At 51.3% G+C, this 18906-nt stretch overlaps 1 protein-coding gene across 1 annotated transcript; it reads right to left on the bottom strand.

Moving 5' to 3' along the window:
* Nucleotides 1-695: 695 nt before the first annotated feature.
* Nucleotides 696-18906, bottom strand: Sugp1 (SURP and G-patch domain containing 1; the record flags this gene model as incomplete). Its single annotated transcript, XM_029559373.1, is given in 12 exon segments — nt 696-855; nt 1030-1159; nt 1524-1669; nt 2449-2555; nt 2780-2957; nt 3463-3569; nt 7385-7746; nt 12004-12127; nt 12838-12938; nt 13340-13463; nt 16724-16942; nt 18806-18906. Coding segments are annotated over 12 exon segments (1726 nt in total), but the record flags the coding sequence as incomplete, so codon positions are not given.

Genomic DNA, 18906 nt, shown 5'->3' with positions numbered 1-18906 from the left:
TCCCTGGGATAGTCTGTGCCAACTGGCAGGCCTCCAGGTTACTGAGAACACCATGGACGATATGGTGAGCTGGGTGGTACGGTGTCCCAGGGTCCAGTCTCCTGAATCCTGTACTCAGGACCCTCCCTGGTCTTGGGTAGCCTCCATGTGGATACCTGGGCTAAGGCCACCAGGATCATCCCTTGCCCTGCTGTGGCCCAACATCCAGAGGCCAGCCACCCCTGGTCCCTGAGGAGTCTCTGTTGGTCTCCTAAGTCCTGGCTCTTTCTGGTAGCTGCCACTGCTGTCAGCAGTCACTGCAGAGTGAGACCAGTCTCAGGCTGCATCCGCAGGGACTGGCTTTCTAGCTAAGGCTGCAGTCATCAGCAGAGGGGGCTTTTGGTGGGAGGGAGCCTATTGGGGTGAGGCCCACAGCATGCCGGAGGCTGTCAGGGGCCCCACCCTACCCTCTTGCAGCACCTCCCAGCTGGAGGACTCCACTGATGTGCCCAGGCCTGGTCACTGTGTCTGGTTGCCTTTGTCTCCTATGGGAAGAGCTGTGGTCCCCTGTCACCCACAGCCCAGGTTTAGTGGGGACCCCACAAATGGAGCCCCAGGAGCCCAGAGGCACCTAGGAGCCTTCAGGGTAACATCCCATCCCACCAGCCCGACTATGGGGAACAAAGGAATTTTAGGTGATGGCAGAGAGATGGCTGCTGGGGCAATGAGCACTGGGACTTTTAATACATAGCACAACACTTGTGACAACAGGACAGGCAGCAGTTCAGGCCAGAACATTCTGTAGTCCAAGGATGGCTAATCTGAAGTAGGCTTGTGTTCTCAGAATGCTCAGTAGTACGGCCGTCTGGGGTTGTTCTGTGAGAGGCCAAAAAGATGGAAAAAGTGACAGCATTAGTGGGAAGCTGCAGATCCTCCCTCTCCAGAACCTTCCAGGCAGTATATCCACTGGGGGTTGAAGGAGGGGCCCTACTGTCACCTCCCACTCCCTGAAGTGAGCTGAGCATCAGCAGAGGAGCTGTGGGCACGCACCAAGGGGTTGGGCCGGAAGCGGTAGGCCAGCATCATCCTCTTTCGGAAGGCCTCGTACTCATCATCTTCCTTAGAGAGCTCAGCTGGTCGGTCAATGCCAAAGCCAGCACCATCCACCGTGGTGGCACCCCTGTGGGAGGCCAGTGGGTGTGAGCAGGGTCCAGGCTGGGGTGATGGGAAGGGGCTATGGGTGGGCCCTGGGGTAAGGGACCAGCCTGGCTAGGTCAGGGCTGATGCCCACTAATTGGGGGCTAAGCTTGAGCTGGGGGGTAAGCCACGCCGGGAGGAGGAGGCAGAGGAGGGAGAGGAAGAGGAGGGAGAGAAGGGAGAGGAGACAGAGGACACGTCCCCGGGGTCCACCCAAACAGTGCTGTCAGAGGCCAGACGCAAGGCTCCAGTCCCCAATAGTTTCTGGAAACTTCCGGCTCTATCAGAGGGTCCTAGAGGGCTTGCCAATCTGTGTGCTCCCTGCAAGTCCCCTCCTTAGCACTCACTTGTTGACAGGGTTCTTGATGCCCTGGCCCTCGGTGCCCAGGCCCTCGCCCTCCTTCCAGCCCATCTTCATGAGCATCTGGTAGCCGATGTTCTCCACTGTCAGCTTGAACTCCTTGTACTCCGAGTAGTCTGGCTCTCGGCCCTCCTACAACAGGAGAAAGGAGGAAATTGTCAGACAGCAGGGCTGCAGCCATCCTTGGGCCCCAAGTCTGGCTCCCAAACCTGTCACACTGCCTTTGGCTTTGGGCCAGACTGAGGCTGCCTGTCCCTACTGTCACCAGTGCAGACTTCATAAAAACAGATCAAGGAGTTGAGCTTCCTGGCAGCCAAATCAAAAGGAGCAAGGTGACAAGTTACACAAGCCCCGTCTATCAGGACATTTAACAACTTATCGGCTAAGACTAGCTCATGTTCTTAAGAGTCTGTTCCAAATGCCCAGCTCAAGAGCAGTTTGCCATACAGAATGCTAAATACTGATGTGGGTGATGAGGTCACCACTTCATTGGATGAGGCTATGGGGTACAAAGAAAACCCAATTCACACCACAGCAGCCCACTGATTCTTGGGGCCACCACAGTAGGGGCAGCACACTGAGCTCTGCTCTGGCCAGGCATGGCAGTGCCTTCTAGCACTTAGGAGGAGGAGGAGGGTCAGAGTTTGAGGCCAGCCTGATCTATATGTAAGTTCTAGACCAGCTAGGGCTACATAGAGAGACCACCTTGAAAAATCCACAGAAGAGAGAAAGGAAAAAAAATAAAAACTCTGGAGGTATCTGCAGGAGACCACTGGAGGTATGACTGTGATTTCTGTGCAGTCGGGAAATGCTTCTGAGGCAGCAGCTCAGCTGTTTGTTAATTCCCTATCAGATGGTGCCCCCTGACCAAGCATAAGGTGTAGCTGCTTCAGGCCTGGGGTGAGGCTCACCTTCAGGGCCTTGAAGGTCTCCATGAACTTCTCCAGCTCATCAGGAGGCAGGAAATCCCCAATGAAGTGCTTGCCCCGGCCCATCTTTGTCAGCTGCTCAGCCCACTCTGGCCAGAGAGGAAGGAAAGGTAAGCAAGCCAGGATGAGGTAGCAGGTGATACCAATGCCCCTTCTGGGCCAGCAACACAGGCCAGTGGCTTGTCCTCCACCACCAAGGAAACTGAGGCAGAAGAGGTGGAGACACTGGACCACGTATCACTGTCAGGCAGGGCAAATGGGGGGGTGTTTTCCGAGGTGAGTGGGGTTCGCCCGCCCTGTGTGTCCCGCACACCCCGTGTCTTGTCCATCTCCATGCGTCGTAGCTGATGCTCCCAGGTGCCCAGCTCACTGTCCACCTCCTCGTCACTGTCATAGCCATGCTGGTGCTGCTGCAGTGCCTTCTCCCACAGCAGCTGCATATCCTGCATGGCGCGCTTGTGCTGCATGATCATGTCGTACATCTGCTGCATCTGTGGCCAATGGAATGGTGGGGACCTAGTGAAACTCCCCCTTGCCCTGGAGAGCAAGGTAGGGCGAGGGCACACAGTGCGGAGACACCTCAGCCATAGAGCAAGGGTGGCTGGCCCTGCTAGGCAGCTGGTGTCACAGGCTACAGGCCTGGAGGAAGCATGCATGCTATCTGGCACAGATACACAAAGGATTGGGTCTGGCATTAGACTCCGCTTCCATCCCCATTGACCCAGCTGGGCCCCTCACTAAGACAAGACAGACACCAAAGGCCCTCAGACCATTAAGTCCCTGTGCAGAGTAGGACCACCCTGTACTAGACTAAAGAGGGGGCTAGGAAGGGGAAGGGAAGGAACTCCTGACAGGGCTAGCCCACAAGCCTTGAGGACTGCCCTAAGGAAGGCTGAGGACCCAGAGCTCCTCCAACAGGCTCCCACACATGGACAAATCTGTGGCCCTGCACATCAGGGTAGAGGTGACCCTCTACTGGCTGTCCTGTGGCCTTACCTCCTGCTGTTCCTTCAGCTGCTTCTTTTGGGCATCGGACAGCTCTGTGACACCCACCAGTCCCACGGGCTTCCCCTTCTCATAGCCAAGCCCCTTGAGGTCCTGAACTGGAAAGAGATGACATGAACAGTCAGGGAGTGACAGGCAGGCCCTAGTCATGGCCCTGGGGTCTCGGGTATCTGGCATTAACTCTGCCACTGCACCATGGATGCCCTCCTGCCCTGGATGTCAGCCTAGGGGTTCACTGTCTTGGGCACTGAGATGTGTGCTGCTGGTTCATCTCCTCAGGAGGGATCCGCAACCCCCTAACCATAGGTGTGGATACTAGGGATCAGAGAAGGTGGAGTCCTGACATAACACCACACAGCTAACTGGCAAGGGCCTGGGCAAAGCCATAGACAGGAGCTGAGCTGTATGTCTATGAAGCACATGCATGCTACCCAGCACAGACAAACACAGGACTGGGTCTGGCAATAGAGTCTGCCATGTGGCTCCCTTATCTCCTTTGGGGGAAGGCAGCCACTTATCCTCAAGCTGCTGACATTTAATTTGGCATCAGCTTCAGAACTTGGCTGGAACTGAACTGATTCATGGGAAGGTGCTGTGATGGCCCATCTGGCCAGCAGAAGCCATCACTCCTGGGGAGGGAAGCCAGGTGCTGGGGTAGTATGGGAGGGGGGTCTAAGGGATGCAGAGAGCCCTCTGGGAGGGTGGAAAGAGCCAAGTCCCAGGGTCAGCTGGGCTGGGGCTATGCTCTTCAGAGCTACCATGAAGGTCAGGAGGGAGGCTCAGGACTACAGTGTTTGCCAACATATGTGAAGCTCTGGGTTTCACCCTCAGTACCATACACACATATACACACCCTGTAAACCCTTGCTCCAGGGCTCCCAATGCACTCCTGATCTTTGCTTGAGGACTTGTAGAGGTACCCAGGGCTGAGGGGACCCATGAGGCTGGGATCTGAGCAACTCCCTTCTCTTCAGGCCACCTCACCCATGGACATGTGTTGTTTGTCCAGGTTCAAAGAAGGCAATGCAGACCAGTGAGCCTGGGCCTGTGCTGGTCCTCTGGACCACAGTGGGGGTGCCCTCAAGTGCAGGAGTCTGGCTAGACACTTTGGTGCTGGGGTACCCATGTCAGAGAAGCCCTGGGGCTCAGCCTCCTCTGTGAAAGGCAGAAGCACTCATCTTTGAGTGGCAGGCAGATCCTAGGCCTTAGACCCTGGCTAAAGCCATTGTCAAGAGCCTGAGAAGGCTGGGCATGATAGCACATGCCTTTAATCCCAGCAGTTTGGGAAGCAAAGGCAGGTGGCTCTCAATGAGACCAAGGCCAACCTAGTCTACATAGCAAGTTCCAGGCTAGATGGGGCTACAGGGAAACCCTATTTCAAAAATAAATAACAAAATAAATAAAACAGTCTGGGAGATTTCCTTTTAAACTAGAATCTCTGAGGGCCATGGGACCAGAAAATGACCCTCATAGCTAGATGGGGCTGTCCAGAGGCCAGCCCAGTAACTGGGAGAACAGCCTTCATAGGGGACCACACTGAGTGACTGTACCTAGCAATGGTGCTCCAGTCACACTGGGGAAGGCTATAGATGACAGAAGACTACCCCCACATAAGCCCACCTATGTGGGCTTATGGCAGGAAATGAAAGACAGGCCACAGGTCAGCTGCCCCTCAAACACTGTGTGAAGGAAAGGTCAGAGGTGACTCTGCAAAGCTGATAGTAGCTGCCACAGTGCCTCTCCTCAACTAGTTCCTGAAATTTCTATGAAGCCTCTGGCTTCAAAGGCCTAGGACAGAAAACGGGACCAAACCATGTGACCTTGAACAGAGGCTGGCTGTAGATCCATAGACAGAAACAGGGTGAGAGCCCAAGGGTGGAAATGACACTGTGGAAACAGCAACTGAGAGAGCTGGGGTGGCCACAAGAGCGTTGGTCAAAGGCAGTCAAGAGGTCAAAATGAGTGTGACATCAGGAAAAAAGGCCCTCAACAGAGGAAGACACAGTAATAAATGCATCCAGCAAGAGTGTCCAGAACAGGAGCCCCCACAGTGGCTCAATGGGTGAAGGTGCCTGTCACCAACCCTGATGACCTTAATTGGATCCCTAGGACACACATGGTAGAAGGAGAACCGCCTCTCTTGGATTATCCTCTGACCTCATCCACTCACACAGACACACAAAGAAAAATAAAAGGCTGGGTATGGTGGCCTATGCCTTTAATCCCAGCACTCCAGAGGCAGAGGCAAGTGGATCTCTGAGTTCATGGCCAGCATGGTCGATATAGTGAGGTCTAGCCCAGTTAGGGCCTGCTGGGAGACCTGTCTCAAAGACAAATAAATATGCCGAAGAGATGGCTTAGCATTAAGAGCACTAGCTGCTCTTGCAGAAAACTGGGTTCAGTTCCCAGCACTTACAAGACTGCCCATAACTCTGGTTCCAGGAGACCTGATGCCCTCTTCTGCTCTCCACAGGCATTGCACAGGGGTGCACTTAGATACATGAGGGCAAAACACTCACATACAAAAAACAAAAATTTAAAAAAATCCAAAAACAGTTTTTATATGTGTATTTTGAGAGATAGGGCTGTCCTGGAACTCCCAATATAGACCAGGCTGGCCTTAAACTCACAGAGATCCACCTGCCTCAGCCTCCTGAGTGCTGGGATTAAAGGCGTGCTCCACCATGCCTGGCCAAAAAAACCATTTTCTTAATTAAAAATAAAATGAGCCTCCAAAATACATAAAGCATGAACTCACAGCACTGATGGAGAAATAAGACTGTCCTGCAGTAATGGCTAGACACCACTTTCAGACATGTGTGTGTTCACATGTTGCCGGGGACAGAACCCAGGGCTTTGTAATACAATAACTGATAGCTAAATACCAAATCACAACTTAAACAAAAAAAAATCAGGGTCTCACTATGTAGCCCTGGCTGACCTGAATCTCACAGAGATCCACCTGATTCTGCCTCCCAAGTGCTGAGACTAAAGGTGTATATCACCATGCCCTGCAGCAGGATAGCACTTTTAACAAAGGATACAAAACCTAGATGGAACATCAATAAGGGGGCTAAGGCCACGGTGCTAGTGTACTTGCCCACCACACTTGAGACCACTCGATCCCTCAAACCACACCAACAAATAAAACAGAGAAAGTCTATAGCTAATACACGGAGTGGTAAAAGTAAACACCTTCTCCACAAACTGAGGAGCAAGATGTAGATGCTCCCCTCTGCCACTTAAATGTGGAAAACCCAATCCAGGTATGGTAGCGCATGCCTGTCATTCGAGCAATTGCGACACAGAGGCAGGAAGATCAGGAGTTCAAGGCCAATCTCTGTTTGAGACCAGCCTTGGCAACGTGAGACCTTGTCTCAAAAAGGGGGGGTGGGGGTGGCAGCAGTGGTGCTGGAGAGATGGCTCATGGTTAAAGCTCTTGCAGAGAACCCAGGTTTAGTTCCTAACACTCACATGGCAGCCATCCCTAACCCCAGTTCCAGAGGATCTGATACTCTTCTGGTATCCACAGGCACAATTACACACATGCAAGCAAAACACTCAGAAACACATAAAATTTTTTTAAAAATTAACAAAGAGCCAGGCGTGGTGGCACACGCCTTTAATCCCAGCACTTGGGAGGCAGAGGCAGGCAGATCTCTATGAGTTCAAGGCCAGCCAGGAACATTTAGTGAGACCCTGTCTCAAAAAAGTCACAAAATATCCTTAGCTACATGAGGCTGTCTCAAAAAAAAAAGAAGTCTACCAGCATATATGTGTTTTGAGACAAAGTCTTGTCCTGTTAACCAGGCTGGCCTGGGACATGAAATTTTCCCAGACAAAGGAGGGAGTGAGATTGGGGTCCATGTTCAGAAATGACCCCTTAGATGAACAACAGGACAAGATGGCCTACCTGAGAGAGGTGAAGGTGAGGCATCTACATCCTTCTGTGCCAACTCAGCAGGTGGCAGGTCCACCTTATCCTCTTCGGGCCCCCACCGGCTCTTCCGCTTCCTCTTCACAGTGGCTGTAGTGTTGGGCTTTCCAGGGATGGCTGGAGTAGGGGTGACAGCATGCGTGGGGGTCACTGGGGTGGGGCAGGTGGTGGCAGAGGGCACAGCCCCTGGCAGGGCCTCAGGGGTGGACTTGCATCGAAGGCTGGGGTCAGGAGCAGGAGCAAGGAGGATGCCCGTGGAGCCTGCCTTGGCTTTCCGGAACTCCTCCAGTTTTTGCCGGTAGTATTTGTACACTTGGCTGTTGGGTTCATATAGAAAACTACAAAGGAAAGAGAGGGGACACCATTAGCTGGGCTGAGCCTTGGCCCTGCTACTGTGGCGACAACAGATAGGCAATATGCACTCAGGGTCACCAGGGTCACTGTCCAGTCAGGTCTCAGTTAGGGACCTCTGCAAGTCTGTCCCACCTATCAGGCCCCCATCAGTTATAGACACTCCTGCTTCCAGGGACATCAAAGGCTACTTCAGAGCCTCCCCAACCCAGCAGACACAGGGACCTCACACCATGACACCCCTCTCCAAACCCAGCCATGTCTCCACTACCCCAGTGGACTGACAGTGAAGAAAGATATGAGCTGGGTTCTAGCCCACCTTAAAGGTAGGTGGTTCAGGGGCAGAAACTCCTACTTCCCTGAAAGCCAAAGATCACTTTGTCCCTAGTCAGCTGGGGACACAGCTTGACTGATGTGGCAGAGGCCTCAGTTTTCCACTGCTTGCTTCTGTCTAGACATATCATGAAACGTGCCTCCCATATTCCCTACAGGGCAGAATGGAGTAAATTTGGCTTGGTGCAGGGGACTTGACCCTGGCTGAGGGGCTGGACCTGTGCTAGGGAACCTGGAGCTGTGCCCAGATGATGAGACCATGGGCCCTTGGTTCCTAAGAGACTGCCCAGAACCCCTGTTCCTGCCAAACTCTAGGATGCTCAGTCTCCTTTAAATGGTGCAGGATTTGCAAGTAGCCTGCACACACCCTCCCCAGGGCAGAGAATCAGAATGCCTGACACGTTCAAATGCAGCTAGCTATCCTGTGCTGTTTAGAAGTAACCACCAGAGTCTGTACCCACTCCACAGAGAGGCAGTTTTCCTGTCAATATTTTCACCATGTGGCTGCTAAAATGCTTGGACAGGGCACTAGAAGACACAGGAGCTGCTGAGAAGGGTCAGATGTTGTAGATTACGCCTACATGTAAACAAGAGACCCACCAGAGAGCCCCACAGACTCAAGTCTGTTTCCAGCTGAGCCTCAGGAGATGGCTAGAAGGAACTTGCTAACTAACATCTGGGACCTGAGGAGGGTGGGTGGTAGCATCTCCTTTGTATTCCTGGGTTACAGTATAAGCATGACCAAGTGAGAACTGCTGGTAAGAAAAGTCAAGGCCAGGAGTGGCGGTGCATACTTTCAATCCAAGCACTCAGGAAGCAGAGGCTGGTGGCTCTGTATACACAGTGAGTTCCAGAGCTACATGCTAAGATCCTCTCTCAAAACTGGAGAGGAGAGATGGCTGGAGAGACGGCTCAGCAGTTAAGAGCACTGAATGCTCTTACAGAGGACCAGGGTTCAATTCCCACATGGTGGCTAACAACCATCTGTTAGGGGGAATTCAATGTCAGGGGGAATTCAACACCCTCTTCTAACCTCCCTGGGCATTGCACGACACAGGTGGACTTACACACACGCAGGCAATACATTCATATACATAAAATAAAAATAAATACATAAAATTAAAACAAACAAAATGGGCTGGAGAGATGGCTCAGTAGTTAAGAGCACTGGCTGCTCTTGTAGAGGATCCAGGTTCAGTTCCCAGGATACACATTACAGCTAACAACTGTCTGTAACTCCAGTTCCAGGAGACCTGATGCTCTTCTCTGCCCTCCATGGATATTGCATGTATGGGTGTACTTACATACATGCATATATACTCATACACATAAAAATAATAAAAATAAATAATTGGCCAGGCATGGTGGCGCACGCCTTTAATCCCAGTACTTGGGAGGCAGAGGCATGCAGATCTCTGTGAGTTCAAGGCCAGCCTGGTCTACACAGTTCCGGGACAGCTGGGGCTACAGGCAGACCCTGTCTCAAAAGACCAAAAAAAAATTAATAATAATAAATAACAAAAATAATTATAACAAAACAAAACTAGACAAAAGTAAGCTGGGTATAGAAGTGCATACCCGGGATCCCAGCACTTGAAAGACTGAGGCAGGAAGGTCAAAGAGTTCAAGGCCAGCCTGGACTATTTGCCACCAAACAAAAACAGGAGTAAGGGTGAAGAAAGCCCCTCCTGCTCTGTAGCACCACTCACACTTGCACTGTGCTAAAGGTAGCTGTAGCATGAGGCCAGCACTAGATGGACTACCACTGACTGTAGAACCATGAGCCAATGCAACTGCCTTCTTCTATAAACTGTCCATCTCAGAACACTGGAAGCATCCAGAAATGGACAGAGATACTTCCAATACTAGGAGCATGCTTCCCAGAACAGCCTCCTTGCCTCAGTTTCCTTACCTCTAGAAGGCCTGTGTGCCTTCTAACAGCCTTGCAGATGTTTAGTCTCTAAGACTGGACATTAGATCTGTTGCTAACATTTTTGTTTTATGAGGCAGGGTCTTGCTATGTAGCCCAGGCTGGCTTTGATCCTCTTGCCTCAGCTTCTGAGTATTGGGATTTCAGGCAGGTGCCACCATACTAGCTCATTATTGCTGTGTCATCACCGTAAACACTGTTTTTGTTTCTGTTTTTGTTTTTTGAGACAGGGTCTCCCTGTAGCCCCAGGTGGCCTAGAACTCACTATGCAGACTAAGCTGGCCTTGGATCCACAGAGATCCATCTGCCATTGCTATTAAAGGTGTGTAGTAGGACCCCAACCAGTATTCAACTGACACACTTGATATGCTTTCTAGGGCACAGCCTGACCCTGAGTGGCAGGAGCCCAGAATAAAGTCCCATCACTCTGCCCACTAGTCCTGTGGCACACAGACCACCATTGCAAATAGACCATGAGAGTCAGTAAGTTCTTATTTAAATTAGTTCAATTAGGTAACTTTTTTTTCCCCAAGATTTTTTGGATTTTTTTTTGGGGGGGGGGTGTTTTTGAGACAGGGTCTCTCTGTAGTCCCAGCTGGCCTGGAACTGTATAGACCAGGGTGACCTCAAACTCACAGAGATCTGCCTGCCTCTGCCTCCCAAGTGTTAGGACTAAAGGCGTGTGCCACCATGCCCAGCTTGATTTATTTTTAAACGTGTGACTGTGAGAGCAGGTGCCCACAGAGGTCAGCCCCTCAATTAGGTAACTTCATAAAAGACTAGGGGCTGAAGAGATGGCTCAGCAGTTAAGAACACTGACTGTTCTTGTAGAAGACCCGGGTTCGAATCCCAGCACCCACATGGCAGCTAACAACTATCTGTAGCTCCAGTTCCAGGTGATCTGACAGTCTCTTCTGTCCTCTATGGGTACTGCATGACATGGGTGCACTTATCTACATGCAGGCAATACATGCATACACATAAAATAAAAATCATAAATAAAATATTTTTTAAAAAAAGACTAATAGGCTTTGTGTGTAGCACAGGCCTGTCACCCCAGCACTCAGGAGCCTGAGGTAGGAGAAGTATGACCTGTAGGCTAGCTTGGGTTGTATAGTTAGATTCTGCTGGCCCTTCCCAGCCTGACAGCAGCACTGCCCTCCCCACCACAGAGCAGTTTCCATATGCCTGAATGGCAGAGTAAGTCAGAGCCTCAGGGCTGGGGCGTCAGCTCATGGTGGGCCCACTTGTCATCTGTCCCTTTTTGGGTTCAGAACACAGGAACACAGTCTGGAGGCACTCCAATATACCCTGAGGCTCCCTGTTCCCTACTGCCTCCTCAACATAAAGGGGAGACTCCCAAGAATATACCCAATACAGACCCTTCTATGAGTCTTGAGCCCAGCCTGCCAGCAGCTGCTGTCTGTCACAGGGAGTGCAGCAAATGCTAGTCCATAAAGACACCTGGGAGATAGAGGTCCAAAAACCCAGCATGCCTGCTCAGACACCATTCAAGGGACATATCAATGAGGGTCACAGGTAGACTCTGGGGTCAGAAGCTCCCAAGACTAGAATCTCTGCTTTTGAGCATAGATAGAGCCCCGTGCCTTCACTGACAGGGGCCATGGCCAGGGCTAGCCCCTCAATGGACTGAACCTTCAAATGTCCCACAGGTTCATGTTCCGACCACCTGGTCCCTAGTAGGTGGTATTACTTTAGGAGGCTGTGGAGCCTTCAGGAAGTGGGACTATCAGGGGTGGGCCTCTGTAGGCCATAGTCTGGCCACTGGTCCTGGTGCCCTTTTCTTCCTAGCCACTGGAGACTCCAGAAGGCCCAGCCATATACCACAGACTCCACCCTGCCTTCCTCTCCATGATGACTGTGAGCTCCCAAAACCACGAGCCCAAACAAACCTTTTCTCCCTCAACTGTTTCCACCTGCATTTGGACAGAGCAGCTCAAAGGAGATGAATGCACCTTACCTGAAGGCCTGGTTCTCACGGTTGTTCTGCAGGGCGATAGTCTCAACCTCGGGACCCCCGTCTGCTATGAACCTGGCCAACTTTTCTGCAAGGTTCTTGGCCTCTTCATCCTCTGGGGGTGAAACTTTAAGCAGGCTGTCAGTACTGAGCTCAACTCACCACACCCAACAGCCTAATTCCTGCTAAGAGCCCCTCGAGAGCAAGCGGGGCTTGTCTTAGGAATGGTGCAAAGAGAGACAGGCAAATGGGAATCAGATTACTACAGGGACCAAAGCCAGAGAAACATCACAACTATACAACCCCACCTCCACTCCCATTCCCACCCCAAAGGTCACAGGGCACTGGAGGGGCCTCGCCCTTCTCTCCTGGGGAGAAGGTCAGAGCAGAGGTCTGCAGTGACTCTGCTGTTTCTACACATCAGACTTCTGCTGCCCACCAGAGCCCTGACCCCAAGACCTACCCCATCCAGTTGTCACTGTCTTTTCCCAGGCCTCCCATTTGGCATCAGGCATCATATCTGTCTTGACCTGATGGGCCCCCAATGCCCTTATGACACTGGGGCTCATGAGCACTTGTCAAAACAACAAGTGAATACTCCTTTGGCCCTTTCCCATGCTCAGCTGAGCATATGGACAGTACCCAGCCTCTAGGCAGTCCTTAATTCACCACAGTCCTACACACCTGAGGCAGGCCAGGTGCTCAGGCTTTAGCTAGGCCCCAGGAGGACCTGCAAGATGGTATGCTGGCCCACCCACAGGGCAACCCCTGCTGCCCATAAGGGCACAGGTCTTGGTTCCCCCTCCCCACAGCTTCCTGCCCCCTCTGCCCACTTACCTTTCTGGGTAGCTGCCTGTGGCTTCTGGGATTCCTTCCTGATCTCTGCCACCTTCTTTCTGTAGTACAGGAATTCCCTGCTATTCTTATCGTGCAAAAATCTGGAGAGGAGATTTGGAACATTGAAAGAATGAGTTTCAGTGGTGGGTGAGCCTGGGGTTCCACCACACAAAAGCAGAGAGGCCTTGGCAGTGCCAAAAGTCTGTCTGGGTGCCACAGGGGAGCCTCTGGTGACCTCTGATGTGATTTATAAAGTGCTCAGTGGCAGAGCACTGGCCTAGTGTGTGCAAGACTCTGGGGTCCACCCACAGCACTTCCCCCAAAACAACAGCAATCTTCTTTTGGGTTCAGTGGCAGAGCTCTTGCTTGGCATGTAAAAGGCTCTGGGTCCCACCTTGAGCTCCCCAGGCTCCAGACCGCAGTAGAGTGACAACTTCACACATATCTATATATGGTCACACTGAATGTGCGAGCAGCACAGCCCTATCCCAGCGACACTCACGTGAAGGCCGGGTTATCCTTGTAGTCCTCCATAGCTACTTTCTCTAGCTCCGGGCCTCCTTCTGCCACAAAGCGGGCCAGCTTCTCTATCACTCGCCGAGTCTCAGCTCCCTCTGGGGGTGAAACTTTAAGGAGGCTGTCAGTACGGGGCTCCAACTCACTCACCCAACAGTCACTAGGTACACTCTCTCTACAGACCGCAACAAGGGAAAAGAGGAGCGAAAGATGCATAACTCTGTGAAGGGACAGTGAGGCTCCACAGTCTCAGACACTGGCAGGGGACAGTGTCAGGGCCTCTGGCCGGCAAGCTATCCCCAGGCTGGAATAGGCCACTGGAAGTGTATCCATTCTCTTTAGTCTGTGTGTGTGAGTGGCGGTGTGATGGGGTGTTTAACTCTCTTGAAGACTTTCTGTTTTATTTTGTTATTATTTTTTCCAGACAAGGTCTCCCTGTAGCCCCAGCTAGTCTGGTACTTGCTATGTAGACCAGGCTGGCCTCAGTGTCAAAGAGATACACCTTCCCAAGTGATGGGATTAAAGGCATGTGCAACCATGCCCAGTTTCTTGTTTTTAATTATGCATATGTATGCACGTTATGTGCACATTGAGTGCAGTGCCCTTGGAGGCACTGGAGCTAGAGTTAAACACAGCTGTGAGCTACCCAGTATGGGTGCTGGGAACCAAATGCAGGTCCTCTGCAAGATCAATATGTACTCTTAACCACCAAGTCATCTACTCAACTCCAACTTTTTTATTTACCAGTTTTCAGTTTAATACATCTATTCCATTTTGTCCTTCAAAGATGACAAATTCTTTTGGGTATGTGTATGCAGGTACAAGTACCCATCTTTTTTTGAGTCAGGGTCTTTCAGTGACCTGAAACTCATCAAGTAGGCTAGGCTGGCTACCAGTAAGCCCCAGGGACCCACCTGTCTCTGCCTCCGCAGCAGCACTGGAATAAGCATGTGCACCATGTCTAGCTTTTTTTTTTTTTCTCTTCAAATGTAGGTTCTAGGGAGCTTCATGTTTACAAACACAAGATCAATCTTTTACTGAGCTATCTCCCTAGCCCCAACCAATTCTTCTTTAAAAACCCATTACTTGCTCTGATTTGAATACTCTAATTAATGTTATCCAAACAGCTGCTGGTGCAGTCTTTTTCAAGATGGCTCCCAAGCACTCTGAACATGACTCCAGGAGTCTCTGATGTGTCCCCTCACCATCGGTGACACAGCACTCTAGGATTATCTCCTATACCTCCTGCACCTTCGTATACCCACAGGCAGCCATTTCTCCAAGTAGTCCAGGTTTGTATTACTGGGATAGTGCTGGCAGCCATTGGGCACCAAAGCACCCATTGCCTGGTGCTCAAGTATTATCTCAGAGCAATTAAGAATATGGGGTAAGCCAGGTGTGGTGGCGCACACCTGTAGTCCCAGCACTTGGGAGGCAGAGGCAGAGGCAGGCGGATCTCTGTGAGTTCAAGGCCAGCCTGGTCTACATAGTGAGTTCCAGGATAGCTGGGGCTACAGGGAGACACTGCTTCAAAAAGACAAAGAAAAAAAAAAAAAGAATATGGGGTTTTCGGTGCTAATCTACATAATGAGTTCCAGGCCAGCAGAGCTACAGAGTGAGACCCTGTCTCAAAAAATCAAAACAAAAGTCTGGAGAGATGATTCAGCAATTAAGAGCACTGTCTGCTCTTGCAGAAGACCCAGGTTTGATTCCCAGCATCCACATGGTGACTAACAGCTAACTCCATTTCCAGGGAAATCCAATGGCCTTTTCTGACCTCCATGAGCATTGCACGACACAGGTGCACTTATATTAACATGCAAGCAATACACTTATACACAGAAAATAAAAATAAAGCTGGGCATGGTGGCACAGGACTTTAGTCCCAGCACTTGGGAGGCAGAGGTAGGCGGATCTCTGTGCGTTCAAGGCCAGCCTGGTCTACATAGCAAGTTCTAGGCCAGCTGGGGCTACAGGGAGACTCTGTCTCAAAAAAATTTAATTAATTAAAATTTTTTTTTAATCAAAACAAGACAACAAGAAATGGGGTTTGGGTTATGGGTTGTTTGTTTTTAACATGCACCTCAGGCTAGCCTTGAACTAGCTATATAGCAGAGGCTGGCCTTGAATTTTTAATTCTCCTGCAACTACCTCCCAAGTGCTGGGATTAAAGGCATGCATAACTCTACCTGGTTCATGCAGAGCTAGGGATGGAACCAAGAGCTCCTTGCATGCTAAGCTCTACCAACTGAACCCCAGCCCAAGGATGCCTTTTTATAGGTATACTGGCTGCCTGTTTGAGCCAGATGGAACATGTTTTTGCATTTCTCTCTAGTTTGTTCCTAAGGCTGAGTCTGTCAGCTATTGTGTGGATCATGTTGTTTTATGAGTGAAGAGGAAAATTTTTCATCGTCAGCTGGTATATGGCAATTGTGGTAGGTGCTGAACCTTTGGCTAATTTTATAATTCTTTGTTGTTTGGGTTGGCGGGAAGCACAGGAGTGGGACAGAAAGAACAGAGGTACATATGACCTAAGGAGGATCCAGTGAGGGCTAAGGCATTCTGTGCCTTTCTATCAGCTTCACCCTCCTCTTACATCATCAATATCTACAGAAGCAGATGTGTTTGAGGGCAACATCAACAGGTATCCAAAACAGGTGCTAAGGCCTTGAGATGGGTTAGGCTCCCACAGAGCACCAGCAAGGACAGAGCACCTAGGAAGGCACACCCTCGCCAGCTCACACTGACTGCAAGCTGGGGTCATGCTGGCCTCCCATCTGCTCTGGTGAATGCTCATTCAGAACAAGGAGACAGATGAGGCATAACTATATGATCAGTCTGCCCGTGTCAGGCTGGTGAGACTATGCACCCAGCTGTCCACGCTGTCCGGCTGTCACAGACCCCTACTCTATACGAGGTGAGGGTGGAGTCACGAAGAGAGTCACAGCCACCCCCAACCAGAGACTACCTCCCCCAGGCAGGTGTACATCCTTCAATCTGTATGCTGTGAACCTCTGGCCCAAACTGTGAAGATAGCCAGGTACCCATACAGAGGAGCAGTCTTCTGGGCCTCAGGGACTCAAGGTGCTCACGTGGCTGGGAAGACAAAGTTCCTGCCTTGGGTGATATGCACCCTGTCTAGGAAAGCCTTCCATGATGGGCCATGAAAGCACCCCTGCTCCCAGCACAGCAGGTGCTCTCCTTGGCAAGGCTGTTCAAAACTTTCCAGTCTCTGCTCAAACCCAATGGCCTCCCTAGGCACCTGTGGGATACAGAACCCAGCCACAAGCACCTTGTGCCAGACTCCAGTCACACTTGTGCCTGCAGGAGCCATATGGTCAGCAGGAGACGTGGCTGTCCTTCAACATACCTTTGATCTCTAGCCACTGCTCATAGTCCTCCTCCTCTTCTTCATCTGGAGACTGGAAGACACTTGGGCGGTGTGCAACGGGCAGCTGCTTAGCATGTGAATAGTTCTTCACAGGGCCCAGTGGGCTGCCCATAACCAGGCCTGTCCGCTTACTGAGCAGCAGAGGCCTCTTCAAGGTGCTGGGCGTGGGTGTGCTGGGTGAGGTGCTAGGGGGTGGGTCTGGGGTTGGAAGAGAGAAGACACACATTGAAGGTTTGCAAGGAGTACTGCTGTGGGCACACCTGGGGATGGGGTCCTCAACCACTCAGTAGGTGGCCACCTTTACCTTTGGGTCTGCTGTGACTAGTGAGGGGGTCAGGCATTCTAGAGATGATCAGGACCTCTAATGATCAGTCAGGACACAGGGGTTTTACTGAGTGCCACCTCTAGGCCAGGGAGGATAGACTGAGGCTTGGGGTAAACGAGTTTTCAGGGGTTCCAGCTTGAGGACAAGTCAGGCCCTGCAGGCAGCAGCTCTGGCTGGACAGACCTCTGGTATACCATACTTAAGAGCCAGAGCCATCTTCTGGGTAAGAATTGTGCCCCTATATCCCAGGTGATGACCTCTCTCAATTGTACCTGAGGTTCTGAGGATAAACAATTTATCTTCCTCTGACAAAGGTTAGAAGTCGGCTTTAGTCTTGTCCAGTGACAGCAAGCTCCACCTGGGCTGTGTAGCTGGTCATGTTCTACAGTCCTGTGAGTCAGGTGTGCCCTGAGCCTGAGCTTCCAACCAGCAGGGAAAACTGGAGAAGCTGGGGTGCACAGAGGGCCTGGTGCTCAGCTCCCTCCCAAGCCCCATTCTCCCAAGAACTCAGAGGTGACTTGGGCCTGGTGGTACAAATCTGTGATCCCAGATATTCAAGAAATTGTGGCAGGAAGATTGAGAGTTCATGGCCAGCCTGGGTAATGTATGAGAGCCCACCTCAAAATTAAAAGCTAAAAGTGGGCTGGGGTGCAGCTCAGTGGTGAAGTGGTTGCTAAGCACACCTAAGGACCTATGTTCAATCCCCAACACTGCAAAAAAATAACCCTTTGGATACAACTGTGCCCATGGTAAGGCAGGGAGCCGAGTTCCCTGGGGAGCAGCACTGTGGTGTGACTGGGCCAACAGGCCTGCTCTAGACACTGCCCTTATTGTCCAAAGCCATGGTTTCTCAGTGTAAATGGGGTGCCCAGCTACACATAGAGCTTCAGAAGCTGAACTCAGCCAGAGCTGTAGGCATCTTCTAGATCAAAAAGAATTTGGTCCATCAAACAGAAAGGTATACGAGAGAGAGAGCCTGTAATCTACTCTGAACCTTGTCAAACAGTGCCACACAAGATAGGATGACCACAGGGCTGTCAGACACAACCTGTCACCAGCAGGCTCCTAAGACAGGGATGGGAGGCCTCCATTTCCCAGGTGTTTTCATTACTAAATAAAAGGGTCAGAGGTAAAGATGACAGGACATCAAGTTTGTGGGTCTGGGTAGAGAGAACACATTTTGGCAACCAACATGGCAGCAGAGTCAGTAAGGACCACAGGCTGTGTCGAGGAGGATGAGGGAGAGTGCCAGGGGCAAGGCACAATGGCTCAGTCCAATCTCCCTTGCCTAGAGGTGGCACTCAGTAAACCCAATTATAAGGGGGTCTGTCATCTCTAGGATGTCTGCCTGTCCTACACTAGGTACAGGAGATATGAATACATCATCTGACAACCTGGGCATTTCAGGCCAGCTTGGTGCTGGAATACAACCTGGCTACACTGGGAATTCCACACCCTGCCCTCTGTCCATTCCCGGTCTGAGATATGTTTGGCTATGGCCCTGACTCTCGTGGTAGTATCTGTCATCCTTGTGGGGAAAGAGTGGGAGGGCCATGTGTCCTATGCTTTCCCCCTAGTCACCCCTGTGGGGGAACAATGAGAACAGGTTCACCTTGCCCCTGGAATCTGCTACATGCACAGGTACATTGAGGCCACTCAATGGTCTGAGGTGGAACCTGTTACCTCCAATGTGCCAGGGGATCCAGAAGATTGAGGGGAGGGTCAGTTGCACTCACCTGTGCTTGTCTGTGCCTTCTGCAACTTCAGAAACTGCTGCAAAAAGCTGCCATCATTGGCGAACTTGTTGGAGATGCAGGAGTTATGTGCATCAGTGAGT

Source organism: Nannospalax galili, unplaced genomic scaffold (assembly GCF_000622305.1).
Source record: "Nannospalax galili isolate Female #2095 unplaced genomic scaffold, S.galili_v1.0 scaffold529, whole genome shotgun sequence".
Taxonomy (NCBI): Eukaryota; Metazoa; Chordata; class Mammalia; order Rodentia; family Spalacidae; genus Nannospalax; species Nannospalax galili.
The sequence above is the reverse complement of the archived record's forward strand: the minus strand, read 5'-3'. Positions and strand labels throughout refer to the sequence as shown.